This window comes from Eurosta solidaginis, chromosome 3, assembly GCF_040869045.1.
Source record: "Eurosta solidaginis isolate ZX-2024a chromosome 3, ASM4086904v1, whole genome shotgun sequence".
In the NCBI taxonomy this organism is placed as follows: Eukaryota; Metazoa; Arthropoda; class Insecta; order Diptera; family Tephritidae; genus Eurosta; species Eurosta solidaginis.
In genome coordinates this window covers 284720155-284746813 of record NC_090321.1, presented here as the reverse complement: position 1 = coordinate 284746813, position 26659 = coordinate 284720155, and the positions used below count along the sequence as shown (strand labels likewise).

Below are 26659 nucleotides of genomic sequence, written 5' to 3'. Positions count from 1 at the left end.
TTATTAAATTATTATCCGCCTCCTTGAGATGTTCAGTGATGATTTCATTTAGATAAGTAATAAAGGTGGAGTCACTGCTACTTGGTGAGTGATATAGTACACCGATTTTCCATTTTAACGCGCATTTGTTTATTTTTACAATAATGCACCACACATTCATGTTGATAGCTTTATTACAAACTATGCTAAATTGTATATTTTCATTCACATACATGACAACACCGCCAGTGTGCCTACTTTGAGAGTCGCAACGAATGCATTTGTATGTCGGAATACTAAATTCAGAATCCAAGATATGTTCTGTTGTACACGTTTCCGTACATAACACAATACTTGGTCTTCTTATTTCAATAAGACGTTCCAGCTCGATTTTATTAGCTATGATACTACTAATATTAAGATAAATGCATTCCAAGTTGTATATATTGCTATCTCGATTTAAATAATATTTTGACTTTTGCGCTGCTGTAAGGATTTTCTTTGGTTGCTAATAAACAACTTTCCTTTTCCTTGCATCTAGTTTTTGTTGGTATACGGGACAAGTTCTATCCAGAGTATCATGGTTTTCGTCAAGTCCTAGATTCAGCTCCTTGTTTGCTCGTATGCAGTTAATGCACTTGTTTACTGCATCCTTTATGCATTGTGTATGTTTATGCTCACCCAATATGTATGTAATAGGAAACTTAATGTTGTTTATAACAACATTGCTAGATACGCTCACTACGCTACATAAATTAATATATATGAAGGAACCTGACTATCTGTATCGGAGGCTAAATTTTCTCCAGTCATCTAGATCTGTTCTCCTTACCAACTTCAGACATCGTATGCTAATATCTGATCGCTAGTTCTTCATTACTTCCATACGTCTTTGGAACTCGCTCCCTTCTAGACTTAGGCGTATAAGCAATGCACTGCTCTTTAATAAAGAATTAACAAGTTTATATAATAGCCTAGACAATTAAAATACTGATTTCTTCTAAGCAACTGTACTCTATCATTCGTTTATTTCTTTATTATTTATTAAATATATTATTTATTGTAACCTTTTCTTAGCCATAATCATTAGCTTTAAGTTTCAAGTTTAAAGTGTTCCTATTTTATGCCTCTTACCGACTAGCACTATACAATAATTTTGGCCAAATTGTTGTGCTGGGATGAATTGCCTAATAAATACAAATACAAAATACAATGTATAAAGACACGGGTTTAGGTGGTGGATAGAGCGCCGGTTTCCAAGAGTGCTGTATACCGCAGGCTTAGAATATGGTCAAAGCCAGCCTTATTAACCAAGGTTTTCGGACCAAGGAGTTCTCCCGGTTTTCTCTTGAAATCGATCGATGGCCTGACTGATCAGAGGGGATTAAAATACCAAATTGACTCAAGGGGTTATGTAGCGCAATTTATAACTTCTCCAACCCAATTGTCAACCTCACCCGTCGCAAATCTTGTTTCTTTAACAGCCGAGGTTCTGGTGACCCCAAGTTTCTTATGGATATAGAAGGTGCGAGGATGGAATGGCCTAGAAGGTGTCATGTGGTCATACTAGGTCGTTCTCGAGATGGTCGGGCTGGTACCTCAATGGTGCTTGTTACCGTCAACATCGATAATACTCCCCCAAGGCCTTAGGGGAGTGTTCTTATCGCTAAAGCAACAACAACAGGCTGACCGATCTGTACATAAAAGACAGAATTGCTCGGAGGTATCCCTATGGTCAAGACTGCCCAACGAAAACGGCTCTTCCGATTTTAGAGGAAAAAAAAAGTAGAAAAATCTGTGGGCCAAAAAGAGCTTATTTTGGTCGCTTTTACATATCTACATCCTACCTTGTCTGGAGCCACTGTAAAAGCCCTGGTTGGCCTAGGAGTCAATAGGGCTTTGTTAAATTCATTAACAAATTTTTTGAAATAGAACTGTCGCAGCTGAGTGGGGTCGGATCAAAATGAGAAGAGATATTTGCACGGTAACACCACATGGGGTGGCTACGTAGGCTGAGTCAAGTGGCCGTTCCGAGATGGCGGGGCTTGTACCTTAATGGTGCTTGTTACCGGAACGTACCGGGTCCATATCAGGCTGAGGACCATCAACAGCGATTACAATCCACAAATCATTCGGGGAGTGTATTTTTTGCTACAATAACAGATGTCCATCCACAGGGTACCCTCAATTGGGGAGGTGATCCCCCTTTGTCATCGTTGTTGCTGTTTTTGAATCACTGCTACATGTCCTCGTCCCATGGTTCTTTGCGTCAAATAACAAGGCGACAATATACCCTGTCCTATGGTGTTTTTTTGTTTTTTGAGTTAACCCGCAATTTATGTAAGCGTTAATGGCATTTATCGCGCTGGTGTGGCTAGGCAATTTCCGTAAGCATGCTGATGACTGGGTAGTGCAATACTTTCGCTAAAATATGGAGCAGAACGGCTCTCCATGTCTTCGCTACTTCGGCCAGAGCAGATATCGGGCGACATATTTCTTCTTAGCTTGGTAGTTTTCCAGGATTTATTAGGGAAACCTCTCATGTCAGTTTCCATTTTTTGGGATAAAAACGACAGTAAAAAATTCGATGGCTAATTATTCTGAGCGTGATGATGGCGAAGGACGATGCCTATCTTATTTTTCATATTTCTTTATTATTTGTTAACGTATTAAATTTATGCATTGATGCGTTCTTCAAAAAAAAGTTGAGATAACCAAATTTTAAAAAGTATGCTCTCGAACCGGCAACCTCATACGCGAATTCCAAAAACCCAAGGGATCATCACTATGCTATACACCTTTGTTTACGGGATATCGAAATTATTAATGCATTTTATTTTGTTGCTAAGAGATATTTTATTAAACGAATAAAATTATAAAATACGATGCAGCAGATTTTAGCAATAAAAAGAAGTCAAACTAAATAAGTAGGTTAAGTTCATATGGTACTCATCCGTTTATCCCTTCCATTTGTTGTGAGTGTCGTCTCTCGTACAGTATAACTAATCCCACTTTTTAAACTCAGCATCTTCTGGTGGCTTAACGTCAACTTTATCCTTTGAAACTTCCTGCCAATTGGTGCTTAATACAGTGCCAGCAGATTCAGAGAACGATTTGTTCATTGCTTTCTGTACTTCAGGTGATGACGTAGCATAGATTTTCTTGAAAAGCCGTTGTAGTGCCTCTTCGCCCTTTGTGTCCTCCTCCTCAGATTTTTCTACTTCTTTTGCCAAACTATCCCAGTCTTTTTTGTGAATTGGAGGGGGTGCAGCAGTTGGTGGAGGCAAATCTTTTTTCTCCAAGGATTCCCAACGTTCGCCAACTTGCTTGGCCAACGTTATTTCCACTTTTGTTGGATACACTTTGTGCGATGATTTACTAACGTCCACCGGACGGTATAGCTGTACATCAAGTTCATAGCCATCTGCTGTCATATGTAAACGTTCTGGCTCGATATCCACTTTGTAGCTCTTAGTCTCTGCATCTTTAATCATGACTGTTACCACCACTTTGGTGTCGGATTGATACCAATCACGTCGTACAGACATTTTGCTTCATGTGAATCAGTTAATAGTTTATTAATGGAAAAATATCAAGGTACGAAAATTTGTTCAATTGCAAAGTAGTTTCTATCATTTTTTTCCACCAGTTACAATAAAAATTTGACAGCTGTATTCTGTTTTTGTTTTCTAGCATTAGGAAGTATTCGGAAGGTATGTCATGGAATACGTTCTTTTCGTAACCTGCATTAGTCGCAGCTCTCCAAAGTACCTTCTTTGTGTTCCTTTACTTGGACAAAAACATCTTATATGCGGAACGCAAAGCGACTATCAAGGTTGTTGTTGTTGTAGCAATGCTTCGCCCCACCTAATAGCCGCGACCGATCACAAATTGTCATCAAAGTCTGACCTTGGAAGTCAGTTCTCACGGGGGCCCTCTGAGGGTACAAGCCAACCTAACGAAGGCATGTGAAGTGGGGAATATCTCTAAAATAATAGGAAACAGGTTGGCGACCTGGAAACAGATGCCCAGGGATTGCTAAGTTTATGAAAGAAACACTTCCCAGGGGCTGAATTCATTAACTGTGAACAAGAAACCTTACTGATAAAAACTTCTAAAGTTTTCTTGACATTTTTTGTTACATTCCAAACTCATACGCGCTGTTGCAGAATAACTTTTCAGTTTTTCACAGTTAGGGAATGCAGCCTCAGGCTCCATAGCAAGAGGCCAGCGATGAAGCGCACAGTACGTCACTTTGGTATAGCTTTGATTTGAACAATATACTAGGTTAAACTCTTACTTATCCAGAATCAACCACGAAATACGCAATGTATGTCTCGCATGTTATGAGTCCTCGCAAGACACCAACCATCTTTTCAATTGCAATGTAGAACCAACACCTATAACAGCCACGTCTCTTTGGTCCAACCTTTTTAAAACTGCAAGTAACATTGGATTACTGAAAAGGATCTATCCCAGCTGTTCGAATCCCCTATCGTGAAAATTCTTTAATTTGATGCTGAAGAAAATAATTCAAGCTACGGAAATTGGCTCTGCTGGATAGGCCATGTTATGCTTTGGACGCGATGAGATAGGGAATCGAATCGCTTTTGGAATTCCGAATGGTGCGCAGACTTTAAACAATAGCTTGATTGATCCGTTTATGCTTAGCCCCGGACACTGTTTCGGTCAAAAGTAGAGTTATTCAGTTTGAATTCCATCGGTTCAATTTCGTTGTGAAGGCCAAAAACACACTCTTTGCCCAGCCCTTCGTTGAAATCGCCAAAAACGACTTTTAGATCATGATGTGGGCAGCGCACACATATGCTTTCCAGGCACGCCCAGGATGCGTCTTTTGCATTATTAACCCTCTCCTCCGTCGGTGCGTTTTGACGGTCCGGGGTTGGCGGAGATGTCCGCTTTTGCCTTCACGAGGATATCAACTAGACGGCAGCGGAACCAATCTTCTTTAGGGAACGGCCATTCCAAGTACAAAACGTTGAGTCGTTAGCGTTTTCATTATTGAAAATGTGTGGCAGGTCCCACGCCTGGCACAAATAAAATAATTATGTCAATAAAGCTTCCACTAATTTTAAGTACTTACTTAACTTCGTCAATGAGTACGCCTCATAGTACTTACCTTAGCATTTAAAAATAAAACATCATTTGCATTCATTTTCTTTTGTGATTTTGCTTTAATTAATGGACATTTAATAAACATTTTCCACTGTTGGCAATTTTTAGTTAGTTATTAGTCAATTCGGTTTATTGCATTACTGTTTTCCGTTAATTGAAACTACTTCAATATAATGATAACGAAATTCAATTTAAATAACGGTATTAGTATGCTTTTTCAATATTGTTTTCGTCTATTTCAATACTTATTATATATCCATAATTAGTTAATAAATAGTTTATGATATTAATTTATTATTTAAAATATTTAAATTAACTATACAAAATTATAGACTCTATGAAAATGCGCACATTTGATGAATCGCCATACCTCTGCTACTACTTCACCACAATTAACAAATTTACATATGTTTTCTGTTTTTAATTTACATACATACACTTCTAAATAGGTTTCTATGTATATAACCAAACACGATAAATATAATTATATATTTATCCTCTTTGATATAACCATATGTACATACTAACATACTTTGGCTCAGTTTTTCAGTGCGACTTTAAACTCCAGTCAAAGTTTTCTAGTTTTCTGCCTCTTCGGCCGCTTAAGCTGAGTTGAACAGAAAAATTGTATGTTATGGAACAAAGTGAAAAGGTTAAACACTCTAGTCAACTTTAACTAGAATTTAAACACGCACTTAGAAACCGGAAATTATCATGATATTTCTTCATTCAGTGGTAATTATGTAGGGTAATTAAAATTTGAGTCAGATCGAAACAAAATTTTTTAGTCGAAGTCGAAGACTCTGATTTCGTTTAACAGTCGATCGAAAACAAACATACACTTGGGCCGTTTTCTCGACTGCCTGTTCAAAGTTAAATCACCTTTTAATGTTTTATTTATCTTGTCGACAAATTTAACAGACAGTCAATGCACCAATTAAAATTTTTCACTTGAAGACCGGTATCAGTTTTTTTATAAAAAAATAAAGCTGACTGCTGAGCGTTTTTGTTTTTATTTCCTGCTTTACGTCACTGAATTCGGGCAGAGAAGGTCGGCCTTCCCTGGTTCACAACTGATTTTGACAGTTTTTAGTTGCGTGATCCAGATACCGAAAAAATTTAACATGCAAATGCAATAACAACGCTGTGATCTTGATATATATCTAGACCCACAAATCACACACAGAAGATTGTGCATTCACGAGTTCAAAATTGATTCGTTCTGCGCATCTACGTCACAGTTGCCTACTTAAGCGAATGAAAGAAAGAGAAAAAACAAGAGCTAAAGGAAAATGACGTAATAATTGCCCATAAAAAAAAGCTGAACTAATGTTTACATGCGCAATGCGTCACCTTCTATATTTCCATCATGAGAGCTCGATGACTCAAAGGAACGCGACTTTGTCGCAGCTTTGCCATCCTTTCACAATAATTTAACAGGGTGTAGGGAAAATAAATGGTGATTTCTACACGAAAATGTCGCCACTCTCAGGGGCAAACATTTTTAAGATTCTCACTTCGCCCTGTGAAATTGTAGCCACTTAATTAAAATGTTCAGTGCCACCCTGCATGACTTGAAAAGAACAAAAATTGTAACCATTTTTACAAAAAATTGCAGTTCGTGTGGTTGCTCTCTGTCAACTGTGATCGCAAATTGCTTTTGAGTGAAGCATGATGCGACACATACGCACATATATAGCATTCGCTTCAGCTTCGTGTGATTCATCAGCTAATTGACAGGGCTGTTTTCTGCACCGTCAATGGCAGCGAGGGCAAGTAATGTTGCATTTTTGGCCATTTTTAGGGGTAGGTTTTTGAGAAAAGATAATGATGCTCTCTATTGAGGCCAAGCTGATTTTACAACAGAATACAAAATTTTGAAGGGTTGGCGTGAAGGCGACATTTTCGTGTAGAAAAGAATACACCAAAAGTCTGTTATATCTTGCCGAAAAATTCCCAAGCAGACAACGGGCGTTATTAGTTTCAAGGAACGGTCAAAGAAATCGCCTAATTTCGATTTAAAGAAACTAACAAATATATTAATGTGAAACTCTTAAATTAAAAACACTTCATTTTAGTACAACTTTTCACTTTTATTCGCTGTTAATGCAAACATAAAGTGATTGTAAATATTTTTTTTTACACATTTTTTACTCAAGCCATAAAAAGTCTTCAAAGACGGAATTTGTAAAAAAAAAAAATAGTTTTTAGTCTAAAAACCTTTTTTAAATGAGTTTAAATGGTAAACCCTAAATGTTTCTGAGAATATTGTACGGTTTTTGCCCATAATTATAATTTTTGGTATGCTACTTTTCTAGGATTTAACAGCCTTGCATTAAAAATGATGTGCAGAGGGCCAACCAAATAAATTAAATACTAACGATTAAAGAAAAAACCGAAGCTGCAGTTGAACGTTCGGTTGGAATCTATTTTTAATAATATTATTTCGCCTTCATTATAATTTGTTTTTTTTTTTTTTTTTTTTGGATTTACTATATCTGTAGTATATTAAATAATGATCGTATTTAACAATAACAATTTTAATATTTAGTTTTTATTTTATTTTTTTTATTTTCTTCGAATATGTAAAAAAAGATGTACATATATTATATATATTGCGTTATTTTTTCGAATGTTTTTCGTATAATTTTCTGTACCGAATTATACTTTTTAACTAATAATAACTATGTATATGTATATCAATTAATCATTTGCTGCATAAAATTAGGTGTTGTCTCTGTTGTTTTTGATCACAATTCACTTTGCATAGTTTACATTTGCTCACATGATGTACAAACTTACTTAGCATTTTACCAGCTAATCTTAGGGGGTAGTACATCTTCATTAGTTGTGGTTAATTATCTTTTTTTTAATTATAATTTATACACAAATTTGTTTATAAACTAGTTTATGTATTACACTTCTTACACCAAGGCGATTTTAAATTGCTTCTTTTTAGCAGAAATACAATCCGAATTGAAAAAATTCTATAAATCTCTTGTAATGAAATATGTTCCGAATCCCGAAAATAAATCAAAAGGAGTTAGAAATTTTCAAGCATGAGGAGAGTTTAAAAATATCACATTTTGTGCTGCAGCCTTTTTCCATTTTTTGGAATAAAGAACTAATCATTACTCTTTCTGTGTCTGGTCTGCGGTTTTTATTGACCGGCAAGTTCAACCTAACCTACTCTTTTTTGTAATCCTCCTATGGAATTATGAAATTTAAAAGCATTCCGGAAGTGAATGAAAATAAAAATTTTGTTGTTGTTTTATTAGCTTATTTATTTGAATACGTTGGAAATGAGCTCAATGCTTCAAGAACAAGTTTTTGCCATTATTAATGTTATTAAATATTTTATCTTAATTGAAAAGATACTTAAATTAGAATAAGTAGAAGAAAAATTTAATTTCATAATTTTTCGGAATTATGACTTAACTGTGTTTATTAATTACTATATATATATTTGCTTTGCAGATGCAATCACAGGACTGCTTAACAACATTGAATCTTTTTTATACTCTACCAAAAGTTTTTGATCACTCAAATAAAAGGTATCTAAAATTTTTTTGTTTAATGTTTTTTTCTTTCTACAGAGCGGAATCGAAAGGCTCTTCTCAGATGCTTCCAAACTTGTACTCAAGTTGAAAATGAACGTTTAATAAACATAGTTAGAAATCAAACACTGCTGCCCTTTTTTCACCCTTGCAGAATTCTTGTGATGTTATTCATTGGAGCTCCATTTCTATACGTCATAATCTTCATATAATCCCTGATTCAATTGCCCACCCATTTTCATATTCACTCATTAATTGTGTTAACCGAACACATACATACATAAATATGCTCAATTTGCGCATTAGTACAATTTATGCATCACAATCTTCAAGAAATATAATTCTGATTTCATGATGCCTATTTATATCAAATGGAACATTTTTTTTTAAATTTCTTATGAGACCTAGATATACACTTACATACACACATACATATATAATTACAGAAGATTTAAATTTCTAGTACTAAGAATATATAGTAAAGATATTTTGAGTGTTAAATTGATTTTGTGCAAAAAAGTTCAAAAGTGTTCATACAATAAAAATGTGAAATAGTTAACAATAAATACTACTTAGTTCAATTTATTATTATTGTTTTTATAATTAATCTCATTATCAGCGCCGGAAAGCTTTTAAGTTCGATTTGATTTTATTAAAAGCCATTGTTATAATTTTAATGACACTTAAAATATTTGCGTTCGCCCAATAAATTAATAAATTTTAGTCGCGAGCAATGCACGCTAAAATTATTATTTACAGATATTAGCTTCTAGTGAGATATCTACATATTACGAGCAACTTTTGCTCATTTTGCGGACAGGTGCTCGCATTAATAGAATTTCATATAACTGACTCTTTAAATATTTGGATTCTTACACCACAAGTCAACTTTAAGTTCTTACATAAAGGACTGAGATTATGAGGGGAGGTACACTTACTATTGTTAATCCAACGTGTCAAGCAATGAATTTACGAAAACAATTAAAAAGTTGAGCATTTCTTTATTCAAATGCCAGTTAAAATTGCTAGACAATTACAAAAAACGATAGAAACCAAACCCAACAAACAGCGAAAAAACATTTCCCCAGCCATCTCAAGTTGATATCCAACATTCATCTCTAGATATTCTCCCACATTAAAGCTCTCAAGTTGACCAACAAATTCATTCTCCAATCATTAAGCAACCTTGGGAAATTTTGTTAAGCTTATAGTTCTCGAGTTGATCTCCAACATTATTATTCTGAAACTTCAGAGAAATTTTGAGAAATTTATGGTTATCAAATTTTTATCCAGCATGTTTAGATTTCTTTTGAGACCCTACATTTTTGGATTACGTTCTTTAAATTTTCTCCAAACTGTTCTATTGTTGTTATTGCGTTTTGATTTGGAGCTCCTCAAATATACAGGTTTTAATTTATTTTCATTAAAATGTTGACCTATTCGAATTTTACATTTATGTTCAATTAGAGAGCTATAGTGTTCTCAACTTAAGAAACAGTATTTTTTGCCATATAAAAAAATGCCCTTTTCGTTGAGAATGCAACAAGTTGGGCAACTGTTGAGAAACAACGCTTGAGAAGTATAGTTATCAACTTGAACTCTAATGTGATTAAATCCCAAATGCAAATGGGTAGCAATATTCATACATCTTGACCCGTTTGATACTAACAGGGACTTTAAATTTGCTAAACATTTGCGTCTGAAACTTTACTTGTGTGTATAGGTTGTAGGGAAAGAAATAAAATGCTACTAGAAAAAGACTTGATGTATAAACGCATATCGAGCACTCCCAGAAAATTGGTAAATTTTAGCCGAATTGCTGTCTTTATTAATTAAAAAAAAATTTTAATGTATCACATCACAAAAAAAAATTAAATAAGCCACCATCTTAAGTTTCTTTAAAAACCATTTTTTTATTCCTGTATATTAAATAGCTATACAAATTCAAAATGTTTATTGCTATGAATATAGTACAACTGTACCTGGAATATGTAAATTTCACGTCCAGACATACGTATTTTAAGAAACTGAAAGAAACTTTACATTCATTTGCATTATTTAAGATAACCAAGGCAGAAAACCAAAATTTAAAAACTGAATTTCGTACGTTTTCGGTACAAACGCGCCTGTGCCGTGCAAACAATTTACTTTTTAACCTATAATTTTTATTTTGGAATCTTATATTTATATTGTTAATTTAATAAACCTTGATAGTAAAGTTTTTATTTTGCCGGCTCTAGGTCAAAAGTAATAAAACGATTTGGTTTTTTTTATTTTCCCAATATATTTCGATCACCTTCGGAGATCTTCATCAGGGGGCTACAACAATAATAAACAATTCAGCTTAAATTGTAATAACTAACAATAATAACTAAATAAACCATCCTATGTATATAATGGCATTCATATTTATATACATACATACATTTAAATTTTTACTTTGCTAATCTGCGTCCGTTCGGTTCGCCATGTAGCTTTGAACTAATTTTCCACGATTCTAGCAAGTGTCTGTAGATATGTGAGCAGCCGTCGGTATCTATTTTATAGTTAAGTCTCTTGTTTATTGGTGTGTTTGTTATGTGGAGCATTTCTAAAGTGAAGCGTTTTTTGTAATTTTGCTCTGTTTGAAGTATGCTCACTGCTTCGAAATCTGGTTGATGGCCGCTCTCTGCACAGTGGGCCGCAAGTGCAGGTTTTTGCGTGTTACTAGCTGCTCTGCATTTTATATCAGATCGGTGGCCTGATATCCTCGTTTTCAATTTATTCTTAGTTGTACCTACATACTCTTTGTTACATTTATCGTTTTCATTTCCAGCGCATGTAATTTTGTATACAATGTTGTTTTTGTCTAATAATGCTACTTTACTTTTCATGTTGTTGTAGAAAATATTCGTCGTATAGCCTGGTTTATGTGCAATTTTGATGTTTTCCTTGTCATATATGTCGGAACCTTTTAATCTGTCGGAGAAGCCTGGTATATATAACATCGATTTGTACTTTGTAGTTGTTTTTTCTCCGTTTTTGGGTATTTTTATTTCACTGTAAGCTTTTATCATCCTCCGTATAATTCCATGAGGGAAGTCATTCATTTTTAGTATATTTGCAATTTTTCTTTTGTTTTCAGGGTGGAACACTGCATCACTCGTGTCCAACACCTTCCCAATAAAGTTTTTGGCTGTATTTTTAATCATGCTTCTCGGATGTTTGGATTTGTAGCTCATTATCCGTCCTGATGATGTGGGCTTTTGGTACCAATCTACTTTTATTTGGTTACCTCTCTTACATACGAGACAATCCAAGAAGGGTAATCTGTTTTCAGTCTCTAGCTCCATGGTAAATTGTATATCTTTATGATATGTGATTAGGGTTTTCATTGTTTTCTCTAGTTCGTCCTCCCTTATTATTGCAAACACATCATCTACGTACTTACTAAGTAGTCTCGTGTTTGTCAATTTCTTCAATATTTCTTCCATGATGATGTCGGCTACTATCGGTGATGCCGGAGATCCCATTGGAAGCCCTCTTAACTGCGTATAAATAATTTCTTCATACTTAAAATATCTATTCTCTGTGATACAAAAGGTCAATATTTCCATAAAGAGCTTTTTTGGCATATCTGTGTATTGTTTTATGTCTTCCCACTTTGTCATTATAGTCCCTATAGCTAAATCCGTTGGTACACTTGGAAACAATGACACTACATCAAACGACACCAGACGTTCATCATCACATATACAGGAGTTGTTTATCTTATTTTTGAACTCTATTGCACTTTTTACATTAAATTTTGATTCGGAAGTCAGATTTTTTAAAACGTTGGTCAAGTATTTACACAAATTATAGGACGGAGAATTAATCATTGAACAAATTGGTCTTAAAGGTATATTATCTTTGTGTACTTTTGGCGCACCATATATTCGTAGTGGTAGAGCGGTATGGGTTGTCATTTGTGATCTTTCTCTTTTTGTAATGATACCTAGTTTCTCTAATTTATCTAGTAATTGATTGTTTTTTGTTTGTAAACGCAACGTTGGGTCTTGTCGTAATATTCTATATGTTGACAGATCGGATAATATATTATTCATCTTTACTATGTAGTCACTTTTTTCCATTGCAACAGTCACGTTACCCTTATCTGCATTTAAAATAACTATATTTTTGTTTTGGTTTAGAAATTTTCGGGTTCGCCCCACTGTATCGTTAATGGCTATATCAGCTGTGTTCGTTTTATGTTTTGTTACTGTTTCTTTTATCAGCAACGATAGTTTTGTTCTCGCAGACTCTTGATCCTCTTTATTTTTCACGCTCTGTATTAGCTCTTCTCCATCCGCTATACATTTGAATAAAGGGAAAGTGTTTTTTGCAACCGGTAGAGCAAACTTTGGACCTTTTGCAAGAAGCGCCGCAACATCAGGTGGAAAATCTGTTTTTGTTTGGTTTACAAACCAATGTCTGTTGTTGTTGTTTTCGAGTGCTTCGTTGTTTCGTGCGCTTCTCAATTTTTCGAGCTTTGCTTGTTGCGTGTTTTTGCAAATGCTGGCACGTGTGAGTGCGAGTTGTTGTTCACTCTCGAAAAAAGCTTTCAGATCTTCCTCTTTTATATTTTGGTTTAAAGTGGCCTTAGTATAAGTAAGTTTTTTTGTTTTCACTTTTAAAATATCGTGTTTGAATTTAATTAAAGTATTTAGTATTTTACTGTGAAATAATCTTATGTGTTTGTCCAATATGTGTCTTATATATTTAGGTATGTGATTGTTAATGGTAAATATGTAATTTAGTTTTGTTGTGTTTTGTAAAAACTTAGGTATAATTTTAGCTTCCCTACATTTTAATAAAAACCTTATGTTGGACTGCAACTTTGTCATCTGGATGGATTCTGATTTATACTTGTTGATAGCTTGTTTTGTCTTGTTGTTGTAGGTGTTTTTTAATTTTGCATAAACCATCTTGTTGGTTTCTTTTGTTCACGGCGTGCCTTCCGTAGTTCCAATTAATATTTGATTTTAGCGACCTTTATACGTTTAAATGTAAAGTTTTTATTTTGCCGGCTCTAGGTCAAAAGTAATAAAACGATTTGGTTTTTTTTATTTTCCCAATATATTTCGATCACCTTCGGAGATCTTCATCAGGGGGCTACAACAATAATAAACAATTCAGCTTAAATTGTAATAACTAACAATAATAACTAAATAAACCATCCTATGTATATAATGGCATTCATATTTATATACATACATACATTTAAATTTTTACTTTGCTAATCTGCGTCCGTTCGGTTCGCCATGTAGCTTTGAACTAATTTTCCACGATTCTAGCAAGTGTCTGTAGATATGTGAGCAGCCGTCGGTATCTATTTTATAGTTAAGTCTCTTGTTTATTGGTGTGTTTGTTATGTGGAGCATTTCTAAAGTGAAGCGTTTTTTGTAATTTTGCTCTGTTTGAAGTATGCTCACTGCTTCGAAATCTGGTTGATGGCCGCTCTCTGCACAGTGGGCCGCAAGTGCAGTTTTTTGCGTGTTACTAGCTGCTCTGCATTTTATATCAGATCGGTGGCCTGATATCCTCGTTTTCAATTTATTCTTAGTTGTACCTACATACTCTTTGTTACATTTATCGTTTTCATTTCCAGCGCATGTAATTTTGTATACAATGTTGTTTTTGTCTAATAATGCTACTTTACTTTTCATGTTGTTGTAGAAAATATTCGTCGTATAGGCTGGTTTATGTGCAATTTTGATGTTTTCCTTGTCATATATGTCGGAACCTTTTAATCTGTCGGAGAAGCCTGGTGTATATAACATCGATTTGTACTTTGTAGTTGTTTTTTCTCCGTTTTTGGGTATTTTTATTTCACTGTAAGCTTTTATCATCCTCCGTATAATTCCATGAGGGAAGTCATTCATTTTTAGTATATTTGCAATTTTTCTTTTGTTTTCAGGGTGGAACACTGCATCACTCGTGTCCAACACCTTCCCAATAAAGTTTTTGGCTGTATTTATAATCATGCTTCTCGGATGTTTGGATTTGTAGCTCATTATCCGTCCTGATGATGTGGGCTTTTGGTACCAATCTACTTTTATTTGGTTACCTCTCTTACATACGAGACAATCCAAGAAGGGTAATCTGTTTTCAGTCTCTAGCTCCATGGTAAATTGTATATCTTTATGATATGTGTTTAGGGTTTTCATTGTTTTCTCTAGTTCGTCCTCCCTTATTATTGCAAACACATTATCTACGTACTTACTAAGTAGTCTCGTGTTTGTCAATTTCTTCAATATTTCTTCCATGATGATGTCGGCTACTATCGGTGATGCCGGAGATCCCATTGGAAGCCCTCTTAACTGCGTATAAATAATTTCTTCATACTTAAAATATCTATTCTCTGTGATACAAAAGGTCAATATTTCCATAAAGAGCTTTTTTGGCATATCTGTGTATTGTTTTATGTCTTCCCACTTTGTCATTATAGTCCCTATAGCTAAATCCGTTGGTACACTTGGAAACAATGACACTACATCAAACGACACCAGACGTTCATCATCACATATACAGGAGTTGTTTATCTTATTTTTGAACACTATTGCACTTTTTACATTAAATTTTGATTCGGAAGTCAGATTTTTTAAAACGTTGGTCAAGTATTTACACAAATTATAGGACGGAGAATTAATCATTGAACAAATTGGTCTTAAAGGTATATTATCTTTGTGTACTTTTGGCGCACCATATATTCGTGGTGGTAGAGCATTTATTACTTTTGACCTAGAGCCGGCAAAATAAAAACTTTACATTTAAACGTATAAAGGTCGCTAAAATCAAATATTAATTGAAACCTTGATAGAGCTACACCTAAAATAAAAAATCTTAAAAATTCCTGAAAACGGAAAAATATGGGCATGATTTTGCGCCATAGAAGCGGTTCCCCAAAATTAATAAAAACTTTTCCTCAAATTAATGAAAAGTTTTATACAAAAAAATTAAATTCTTACTCATTATATTGAAATTTTCCTCAAATTAAAAAAAGTTTTAAGGAAATGTTTTTCCTCATTTTAGGTAAGTGTTATTCTGAAAATATGAATTAACAATGTAATTTTTTTTGAAATATTATTTGTTTTTCTGAAATTTCAACTCACTCACTGTAGCCAAGACCCTGGTGAATTTTTGCTGTCGTATACAAATATTTAAAAAGCAAGTTTCTTTTATCTTTCTTTATCCATTATGACAGTATGTTTTGTCTTTAGTTGAGTAATGTGTACGATTTGTGGAATGCTCCATATATATTATATGTATTTATGTTTTGCACTTGAAAGTACAATCAAGGATTGATAACTTTAACAATCAGACTTTTGAAAAGTGTGTTTTAAATAGTTTTTCCATTTGCGAATAATGATAAAAACGTCTGAAAACATACGAAATCAATGTATGTACATACTTCTATATTAGGATGGTCGTTAAAAAATCAAATCAACGTTTGTGTTTCAGGGTTTGCAAATATTTGTTATGGCTCAAAATTTAAACAAAAAAATCATACTGAAGAAGTAATGTCACCTATGAAAAAAACGTTCACCAAAACGTTCCTTATTACACAGACCGTCGAAAAATGTATTGGTTAGCTGTCGAGTTTTACTATGAAAATTTAAAATAGCCTTCACCGAACTCTAATGCAGAAGAAATAATGCAAAAATATAAATATAAAAATATACGCGTTTCGATGTCATGGTGCCTTCTTCAGGGAAATATTTTAATGGAAAACTAAAATAACTTAAAATAGGTTATAAACCAAATGAGGAGCACACATCCAGCGGATTAATAACTGTCAAAACGGTCATGGCTCAACTATATGGTTGACTCATCTCTACAGCAACAATATACATTTGTTTAGATTGTCAAAATCTGCGTGTTGGTGTTAGGAGAATCGAATGGAATGAAAACTTTGCAATTTTTATGTGTTGTAAGCAAATATTGTCAATGCGTTGGTTGTATCTTGAGTTTTCCATGTCCTTTTGACAATCCCTACTCTAGTGAAATGAGAAAAATAAAATCAGCTGATGAGATTAGACAACCATATAGTTGGGCCATGATCGTTTTGACAGTTATGAATCCGCTGGATGTGCGCTCCTCATTTGAGAAAAAAAGACTGTTAATTAGCGATCTCACTTTTGAATCAATTTTAGTTAAAATAAATACCTTAACTTAAGTTCCTTTGAAGGTTTTTTCCTAGAGTTTCAACAGTTTTACCCTAGAGCTTAAAATTTTTCGTCATACAAGAGGAGAGGTGAGAATTTTAACACTCGAGAAATCTCGAAATACTCAATTAGTTCGGGAGCTTCTCGACATTCAATTGAATCAAATATAAATCCTTATCGTAATTGAATTCGGGAATCCCGAAAAAATTCGAGAAATCTAATCCAATTTATATCTTTTCAGTAATAACCTTGTAATATGTAATTCATAAAATTCGTAATTAACTAAACGGTAATATTTTTGTAAACAAATTGTTTCAATGAATTATATGCTTTTCCATCAATCAATAACAAATTAAACTCAATTGCAAATTCTAACTAGCTTTTGATTTACGAGTTTGAAGTGCGAAATTATCATGAAAATAATTCAGAGAGGCCAAATATAAAAGCACATTTTGATAATTTGTAAATATCTGTGTGAATTTGCATTTTTATTCACATCAAATAAATTGATGAAGCGAGCTTTTTACTTATGCGCGAAAAACCAATAAAATTGGTGAGACAAAATTTGGCAAAACGAAATTGCGCGCATTTGCACACTCAAAGTCCAACCAACTAAGCTGTCAGGCCACGCAAATTTGTATTTGTTAAGTATTACCCAACACTAAACAGTTAAAAAGCACTGTATTTTGAAATATGGATGTGAAATATATTTCTGACATCACGCATATTTAGTATGCAATTCAAATTTATAATTTATGTCATGATTTTAGATATTTGCAAAACATGAAATTTTTAAGTGAGATTTGCATGAATATTTGGAATGTAGGAAAGTCAATGTTTTCGGGTGGGTCAAATTTATTGTTGAAAAGGCACATCCAGTTTCTGAATCTATGGGTTATACTGAGTAATATTGCCCATGGGACCATGGGTCTGAAATGAATTTCGAGCCTCCCTAATTTTGTTAGAAAATATTTCTTTTTTTAGAAATTTTTATTATTATTTTTGTTAGAAAATATTTTGGACTATTTAAAAATTGAATTTGCAATATGGAAATGAAAAATATTCGTCGCTATAGGGCGCTTTCCTAATATTTTTTGCATTTTATCGCTTCTTTTTGGGAAAAATCGACGAATTTGTAGCAAAAATTGACGAATATTTTACTTTCCCATATTGCAAATTCAATTTTTAAATAGCCCAAAATATTTTCTAACGTAAATAATAATACAAATTTCTAACAAAAAAAAATATTTTCTAACAAAATTAGGGAGGCTCGAAATTCATTTCAGACCTATGGTCCCATGGAAAATATTACTCAGCATGACCCATAGATTCAGAAACTGGATGTGCACCTGAAGTTTTTTCCCCATACAATTTGACCCGCCCTAGTGCATATATATATGTATCAAGCTGCGCTGGAGAGCTTTAGAATAAAAATAAAATTAAATAATGAATATAGTGTTTATAGCATGCTAAGGCAGTTTTATTTTAAATGGGAATTAGAAAAGAGGGATTAGTCCTTAATCTGTCCGAACAGTAGCACCTGCGGTAAGAGCGTGTTATAAGAAACAGCGGTTGATGACGTACTGGATAAGTTCGCTCTCGCTGGTAATAGTGGCTTTTTATCACTCCTGTGTAGTGAAAACTCAAAGAATAGGCTCTTAAGTAAGGCCAAAAGGAGTAAACTACCCTCGGACCGGAAGCTCTAAAAGGTGAAGCCTGGTATTTTTACCTGAAAGATATGCATGGAAAGAGAGAGGGCTGTCAGAAAGGCGAGAAGAGATGCGGTGCAGAAGAATTTTTTCCTTTCGGCTTTGCGTCTTGATTTCAGCACCCAGATGATAGGGACAGATAAGTGGTGGCTTCTGCTGATAACCTGGTAGACATGAATGATGGATGTGCTGTTATGATTCCTGTTTTATACCCCTCTTAGGGCAACTTGCAGAACAGCAAGTTATATTTTTAACGCAGAGTAATTTTGAAAAATTTGTCAAAAATGTATGAGTTTAACCCCTCATGTCAAGTTAATTTTGAGTTCAAAAGATAACTTACCGTTATGCAAGTGAGCATAAATGTTGATTTTGTTTTGGGAGAGATCCGCTGGTCCTGTCTGGCAGGGCCATGTAGTTGGCCAGCCAATAAAGGCTTTACATGAACAGCGACTATATATGAAAGCAATCTGTCATAGAACCTTTTTGTGAAGGCCAGAACTATAAAGGCTTCGGTTACCATGCTATAGAGGGGCCCTCTCCAAGGGGCGTATGTGATATGGTGGTGATACCGTTTCTGTACTATACAATTGTGTTCTGGTAGTCAGCACTATACATTTCTATCGCCGTCTACAGGATCTTGTAAATCACAGACAGCCAAACGTTTTGGCACTCTTCGAAATCATCCATGCTATAACAGGCTACTATTTGCAGGCTTCCGATCCTTTTGCTAGGCTCACCACTCAGGGTAGAATGGATTGGAGATATAAAAAGGGGCGGGAGTTTGGTGAATGGATCTAAGCTGGGAGAGTTGGGAAAGAATTATTCTGCCAGGAACCTGCTGTTACCAGAAAACTTAGGCTGACCGAGCACTCCAGCGTTACCAAAAACATATTAATGCTACTAAAGATGCGGTAGATATTATGCCGCTTTAACTAGGAGCCCACGCCTGGCCAATTTTTGATTCCAAGCTTAAAAGTTTCCACTCTAAATGAACAAACTAACGTACCCCCCGTCACTGGGCTACATTTGCAGCACTTGTGCTGGAAGAAACCCCAGAAAAATCCAAAATTGGACAAACTGCGAAAAGCTGAAATGTTTTTAAAGAAGCTTAGATTTTAAATTGTTTTATCATGTCAATTAACAGTAGTTTGGACTTCACGCAGAAATATTAGTATTCATTTTGATTTGCTACACGTATTTCGACATTTAACTAAAATATTTATTAATCAAGTGATTTTCATTTTTGATTTGTTTACTTATAAATTTCACAATTCACTTAATATATCAGGCATGCTTAACCAACGAAACGATATCATTTCGTTACGATAATCAACGTTAATAAACGAAACGAAATGACTTCGTTTCGTTTATTAACGTTAAGATCGTCAAATTAACGAAATGATTTCGTTTCGTTTTCTGCCATATCAAAACGAAATCAAATCGTTTATGTTGATTATTAATTTCAAACTATGCTGGCAAAGCTGATTGATGGCGGAGTCATTAAAGGTGAAAGCATTATCCAAGCTGATTGCAACTTTTCTCATGAATTTTGACAGTACAAACATTTCTCAGAGTATTTTTGACATTACCACCAACGAATTACACAAACAAATTACATAGAGTTTGTGTGTGTATGTGCGCTCGTTGTTGCCACCTTACGGCTTCACCATGGCTATAGCATTGCCAGCACAATTCAAACATAAAGTATCACGTTTTCGTTAACGTTTTTAACGTTAACGAAAGCTTTTCGTTTCGGTTAAAAACGAGATACAATTTATCTTGATAATTTCTTTATCGATAATATTTCGAAGTGTTTCAACGGAAACGGTGGAAATTTTTTGATAAACGATTAGCTTAACGTTAAGGTGCATCCCTGTAATATATTAACTTGTTTTATTTCTATTTCTATCTGAAAAAATCGAAAAATCTGACGCCCGCTTATCCGTTTAGGCTTGAAATAATATTTGTAAATAAACACACATGTTTTAATATCCACACATACATACAACCTCCCATTGACGTGTCTGCTTATGCACATTGTTTGTATGCATATGTGTGCGTATATAAAATTGTTTAACGAAGCCATATTATGGTTAACTAACGATACCACAAAAAATTGTTATGTTGTTTTAATTAAGCGTTCATATCAAAATTTGTAATTTTTACGTTTTTTAGCGTTTTATCCCTCCTAACCTTTAATTAAATGCATACAAATATACTAATGAATATACCAGCTTACGTAATTACATACATATATATACATACCTACATATATATGTATATATATGTATACAAACATTTTTCATCTCATATATGTATGTAATACTCCTATATTGCTAACAGAAAATGCTCGCAATGAGTTTTGAATTCGAAATCAAAACAAGACAGCCCACAAAATTTGTGTGATTCCAGCAGCATAATAACATATCTCAATTAGAGCTTTATTCGAGATTTAGGTATACGAAAAGATTAAACGTTAAATCTTGCAAGTTTTACCATACAAAATTAAATTTCGCAACACAGAAGATTTGAGTTAAATCTTCATTAAATCATTGTGGATAAGACAAGTGTGATAACTTCTGCATAGACGTCAAAATTACAAATAGAATGGATTACCTGCTTTTTAATTGATTATCGTGGTCTCATTCTGTATCTCTTTCTATCACCCGCTGAATATAGCCGGCCCTATGCGCGGCCATATTGAACATGCTGCCAAAACGCTAAAAAGTAGCCATTTTGAACATCCTGTCAGATAGTTGACGGAAATGATATCACACTTGTTTTATGCAAAATGCATTAAATCTTCAATCATTACAAATATTTCAGGTATGACAACCTACAATTCATATGTCATGTAATTTTTTTATAGAAAACTATTTTAATTTAGGAGCAGTTTTCAAATTCACGGATGACAGCTGTTTTTTTTTAAGGTTTTCCAGTTTAGATTTTTATCGCCACACGTGAGTAAAATAAAAATGTATCAAAACATAATATTCAGATATGTTTTTGGTTTGTAAAACATGTGAAAATGAATGTATTTCATTCGAAAACGGAAATTTTTTTGTGGCTGAAAAACTTCACAAAAGTTGAAACTGTACATGTGGCCCCACTAAAACTATAGTGGAGATAGAGCAGGTTAAAATATGAGATTTAATAAATCTCATCAGTTGAAGCCATATGTTGAGATATGCTATAAGAGTGACAAGAAAAAATTTAAATTTAGGTACATTCGATGCATGGTTCAACTATATGGTTGGCTCATCTCTACAGCAACAACATACCTTTGTTCAGATTGTCAAAATCTGATTGTTTGTGTTAGGCGAATGGAATGGAGATAAAAATAAAACTTTGCAATTGTTGTGTGTTGTAGGAAAAAATGCGCTAAATTAAATGCATTTACTACAAATTAACTTAAAGTGATGTGAACTATTTTTTTTAAATTAACCACCACGACAGTAAATAATTGTCAATGTGTTGGTTAGGTTGTTGCGTTTTCCATCTCCTTTTGACAATCCCTATACCAGTGAAATAAAAAAATAAAATCAGCTGATGAGATCAGCCAACCATATAATTTAGCCACGATTCGATTATTGAATACAAAAACCAAAACATTTAAACAGCAATATATCGGCACTCTGATGTTTGTGAGTGTACCCAGCCTTTTGTAGTAGGAATATAGGAGTATTAATTATATCTATGTGTCCTCTCGAATTTTCATTACATTTTTTAACAGCTTTAACAATTTCATTCACGTTTTTACATTTTTTCTATATTTTCCTAACGGAATTCGTATCTTCAGCGCTTTATTGCAAATTACAATCATCGGACGCGTTGTTGATTTGCTGTTTGGTTTTGCGTGATGCACGGCGTATGAGTGACCTATAATTTGAGAGAAAAAAGGAGGTAAAATGTCTTAACTTTGATTATATAATACTTGTGCTTGTTATTTTTCTTGATAAATTTGCTATGCTTACTTACTTACTTACTTAATTGGCGCTTAACCGTCTAAACGGTTATGGCCGCCCAACATTCTTGCTATGCTTAAAATAAATAAATAATAGCTCATCATGCAAAAACTAACCTAGATCTGGGCTTTAATTTGGCGTCGCTGCTACCAGCTGGATCGACGGCATCAACCAAACTGGACTTTTTATCACTTGAAATGGATAGACTGGCGTTGCGGTTCTTATCTAAATAAAAGAGAAAATAAGCAGAACATAGAATAGTTTAAGGCGTAATTACTAGCCACGAAGGAAATGCAAATGCAGGTGGCTCCCATATATATTTACAAATACATACATACATAAAGAACTGGAAAATAAAAAAAATTGGTTTATATTAAGAGTGAACCAAAGTGAAGCTTACAGCTATATTCGTAAAAACGTTATAAAAAAAAATTCAAAATACAAATGGGGCATCCCATATAGAGAGCGGATAAACTCAGGAGGTCTCGAGTAAGATTAACACTATTAAAAATGAGAAATTTTAATTTGGGACGTTGGGTAATCGATTTGTGGTTTGTCGGTTTTTTTACATTTTTTCAAAAGTGTTCTTCAGGATTTTTTTCATATAAACACACTCATTTAGCAGGGATAGTCTGGGTAAAGGTTGCAACGTCGATAGACAAGTTTTAAACTACCTGAATCAATACTTTGTTTTGGCCAAAATCCACAGCCGTTTATAGGACCGACTCCTTTTCGCATATTTTGCCGATCTAAAATTATGAAAATTATTATGAGTAAAAATTCTGTAATAAAAGCATGAAACAAGTAAAATCAAAAACTCTTCAAAACCTTACGGCAGCCCTTCCTTCAACAGTTACACTTAAAAAAAAGTTCCTAAAAATTCGTGAATACGATCAAAAAGTGGGATTGATTTTGCGCTAATTATTGCTTCTCTTTATCTAGACAAATAATTTTCCCAAGAACTAAGATGTTTTTTTCATTGGTTAAAGCAATAATTTTCTTACTATCAAAACGTAAGGGGCTTAAATACTAAATTAACTGACTTATATTTGAAAACCATTCACTGTAACTATAATATTATTGCTTTTACCGAAACATGGCTGAAACCCAATGTTTTAAATTCTGAAATTTTTTGCGGTGAGTATCAGACCTATAGAAATGATCGCTTAAATAGGACGGGAGGTGGTGTCTTGCTAGCTGTACATTCTTCAATTCCATCTGAAGATATTAATTTAGCCGAAGTTGATTCCATCGAGTTTAAATGCATCCGAATCTTACTAGGCCGGGGTCATATTTACTTAGGCGTTTGCTATTTTCCACCGTCTTCTGATCTATCAGTGTATATGCACCATATTTCACTGTTACAATCAGTCAATTCGATGATAAAGCCCACGGACTCAGTGATTATTTTAGGCGACTTTAACCTGCCACATATATCTTGGAATACCGTTGATCACAATATTGTCCCCGTATCATCCAAGGTGCATAACAATGACTTTTTGGATGGAATTACTGATCTTTGCCTTAATCAGATCAACTTCTTTCCGAATAAGTATGGAAAATTCTTAGACTTAGCATTTGTTGACGACATATCTAAATTCTCTATAAATCGGTGTGAACCTCTTGTTTTGCCAGAAGACGTTTACCATCCTTCTCTTGAGATAACTTACGAAATCATAAGCAACGAAGTCGGCTGAACTAACAAAACACGTGTTTCTACCAGATACTTTGTTTTTTCCAAAAGTAATTTCAACAATTTAAATAAAGAGCTTTCTGAGAAAACGTGACCTCGATATAAAGAGGATGTAGAGGAAAACGTTTTACATTTTAATAAAATTATTTATACTTTATTTGAAAAACATGTGCCCAAACGCACATGCTCGTACATTGAACCAGTGCAAGCCTGGTTTAATAAAGATTTAAGAGCTTTAAAAAATAAGAAATCACGTTTATTCAAATTATATAAGAGAACCGGTTTACATTCTCATTATGCACAGTACGCTATTTTCCGTCATAAGTATTTTGAACTTAATAAAATTACATATGTAAAATTAAAAAACACATTATTTGCCACCCGAAGTCTTTTTATGATTTCGTAAATTCTAAACGCAGAACTAAAGGGTTTCCTTCTGTCATGAAGTTTAGAAATAGCATTTCCAGCGACGATCAAGAGATTGCAAATTTCTTCGCTCAATTCTTTCACTCTAATTACTGTGCTGTGGTTGATTCACTCTCGACTCTTCGACTCTCACACCTGCTATCTGAGAGCACAACTCATCCTGAAGGAATACAGGAGCAGTGGGAGCTATCTCCAAAGCACTTCGTACTGCCGCCGAGGAAAAAATTGGTTACCGGCGGCCACGAAAAAAGAACTGGTACGAAGAAGAATGCCGCGTTGCAATCGAAAGAAAAGACGCTGCCTACAGGGCTACGTTAAAAGCGAGGGCGACAAGAGGAGTGTGTGAACGCTATCGTGAGTTGAAAAGGGAAGCGAGACGCCTTTTCAGGAAGAAAAAAGCAGAAGCGGAAAGGCGTGAGTGCGAGGAGCTTGAGCTGCTAGCCACCAGGAATAACGCCCGAATTTTCTACCAAAAAATATGGCGACAGACGGAAGGTTTTAAGACCGGGGCAAACTCCTGTAGGAATGAAAACGGCGACCTTGTAACTGATGTTCAGAGAGTGCTTAGATTATGGAGGGAATACTTCTCTGCTCTCCTAAATGGAGGCAGCAATTCACCGCACAGAGATGAAGAACCCGATCCCGCAATCGATGATGATGGAATATATGTCCCCCCGCCCGATTATGACGAAGTTAGAATAGCAATAACCAGATTGAAAAACAACAAGGCCGTGGGCGCTGATGGATTGCCCGCGGAGCTATTCAAGTACGGCGGCGAGGAGTTGGTAAGGCGCATGTAGCAGCTTCTTAGCAAAATATGGGCGGACGAGTGCATGCCCGACGGTTGGAATCTAAGTGTTCTTTGCCCAGTCCACAAGAAGGGGGGCACTGCAAAATGCATCAACTATCGTGGAATCAGCCTTCTTAATATCGCATATAAGGTCCTTTCAAGTGTATTGTGCGAAAGATTGAAGCCCACCATGAACCGGCTGATTGGACCTTAACAGTGCGGTTTCAGACCTGGTAAATCTACCATCGAGCAGATTTTCACAATGCGCCAAATCTTGGAAAAAACCCGTGAAAAGAAAATCGACACACATCACCTCTTCGTCGACTTTAAAGCCGCCTTCGACAGCTATATGCCGCTATGTCTGAATTTGGTTTCCCCGCAAAACTTATACGGCTATGCAAAACGACGTTGAGCAACACCATCAGCTCAGTCAGAATTGGGAAGGACCTTTCCGAGCCGTTCGAAACTAAACGATGCTTCAGACAGGGTGCCCCGCTATCGTGCGATTTCTTTAATTTGATGCTGGAGAAAATTATACTAGCTGCAGAACTTAACCGCATTGGAACAATATTCTATAAAAGCGTGCAATTATTGGAATATCCTGATGACATTGATATCATCGGCCTAAACACCCGCGCTGTTAGCTCTGCTTACTCCAAACTGGAAAAAGAAGCGGTAAAGATGGGTTTGATGGTGAATGAGGACAAAACGAAGTAACTGCTGTCATCCAGCAAAGAGTCAGCGCATACGCGCCTTGGCAACCACGCTACTGTTGGCAGCCATAATTTCGAAATAGTAAAAGACTTCGTTTATTTGGGAACCAGCATCAACACTAGCAACAACATCAGCACTGAAATCCAGCGAAGAATCAATCTTGCCAATAAATGCTACTTTGGACTAGGTAGGCAATTGAAAAGTAAAGTCCTCTCTCGGCGAACGAAAATCATACTCTACAAGTCACTTATCGTACCCGTCCTGCTATATGGGGCAGAAGCATGGACCATGACAACAGCAGATGAAGCGGCTTTGGGAGTGTTCGAGAGAAAAGTTCTTCGAAAGATTTATGGACCTCTACGCTTTGCCGATGGCGAGTACCGAAGAAGATTTAATGATGAGCTGTACGAGCTATACGCAGACATCAACATAGTCCAGCGAATTAAAACGCAGGGGCTGCGCTGGCTAGGCCATGTTATGCGAATGATAGATGATGCTCCGGCC

General features: G+C 34.9%; 3 protein-coding genes across 3 annotated transcripts in view; all 3 read right to left on the bottom strand.

Annotated features, from left to right (window-relative positions):
- Positions 1 to 2810: 2810 nt before the first annotated feature.
- Sgt1 (suppressor-of-G2-allele-of-skp1) lies at positions 2811 to 3664 on the bottom strand. The gene has a single exon (XM_067778335.1). The coding sequence runs from the start codon at positions 3525 to 3527 to the stop codon at positions 2982 to 2984; it is 546 nt and encodes a 181-aa protein (XP_067634436.1). The 5' UTR covers positions 3528 to 3664; the 3' UTR covers positions 2811 to 2981.
- Positions 3665 to 10871: 7207 nt separating this feature from the next.
- On the bottom strand, positions 10872 to 14896 carry LOC137245732 (uncharacterized). The gene is made up of 2 exons (XM_067776853.1): positions 13912 to 14896; positions 10872 to 13805 (listed from the first exon to the last, which is right to left on the bottom strand). The coding sequence occupies exon 2, from the start codon at positions 13616 to 13618 to the stop codon at positions 11108 to 11110; it is 2511 nt and encodes an 836-aa protein (XP_067632954.1). The 5' UTR covers positions 13619 to 13805; positions 13912 to 14896; the 3' UTR covers positions 10872 to 11107.
- A 5835-nt stretch (positions 14897 to 20731) lies between these two features.
- Positions 20732 to 26659, bottom strand: part of LOC137245728 (GTP-binding protein Di-Ras2) — a 121284-nt gene continuing 115356 nt past the window's right edge. Inside the window, exons 5-6 of the mRNA XM_067776849.1 lie at positions 22649 to 22757; positions 20732 to 22446 (exon numbers count right to left, since the gene is read on the bottom strand). Coding sequence (XP_067632950.1) covers positions 22371 to 22446; positions 22649 to 22757 — 185 coding nt within the window. The 3' untranslated portion in view covers positions 20732 to 22370. The remainder of the gene's footprint in view (positions 22447 to 22648; positions 22758 to 26659) is intronic.

Coding starts and splice junctions, on each gene's coding strand:
- Sgt1 (XM_067778335.1), bottom strand. CDS start 3,527: ATGTCTGTACGACGTGATTGGTATCAATCCGACACCAAAGTGGTGGTA.
- LOC137245732 (XM_067776853.1), bottom strand. CDS start 13,618: ATGGTTTATGCAAAATTAAAAAACACCTACAACAACAAGACAAAACAA.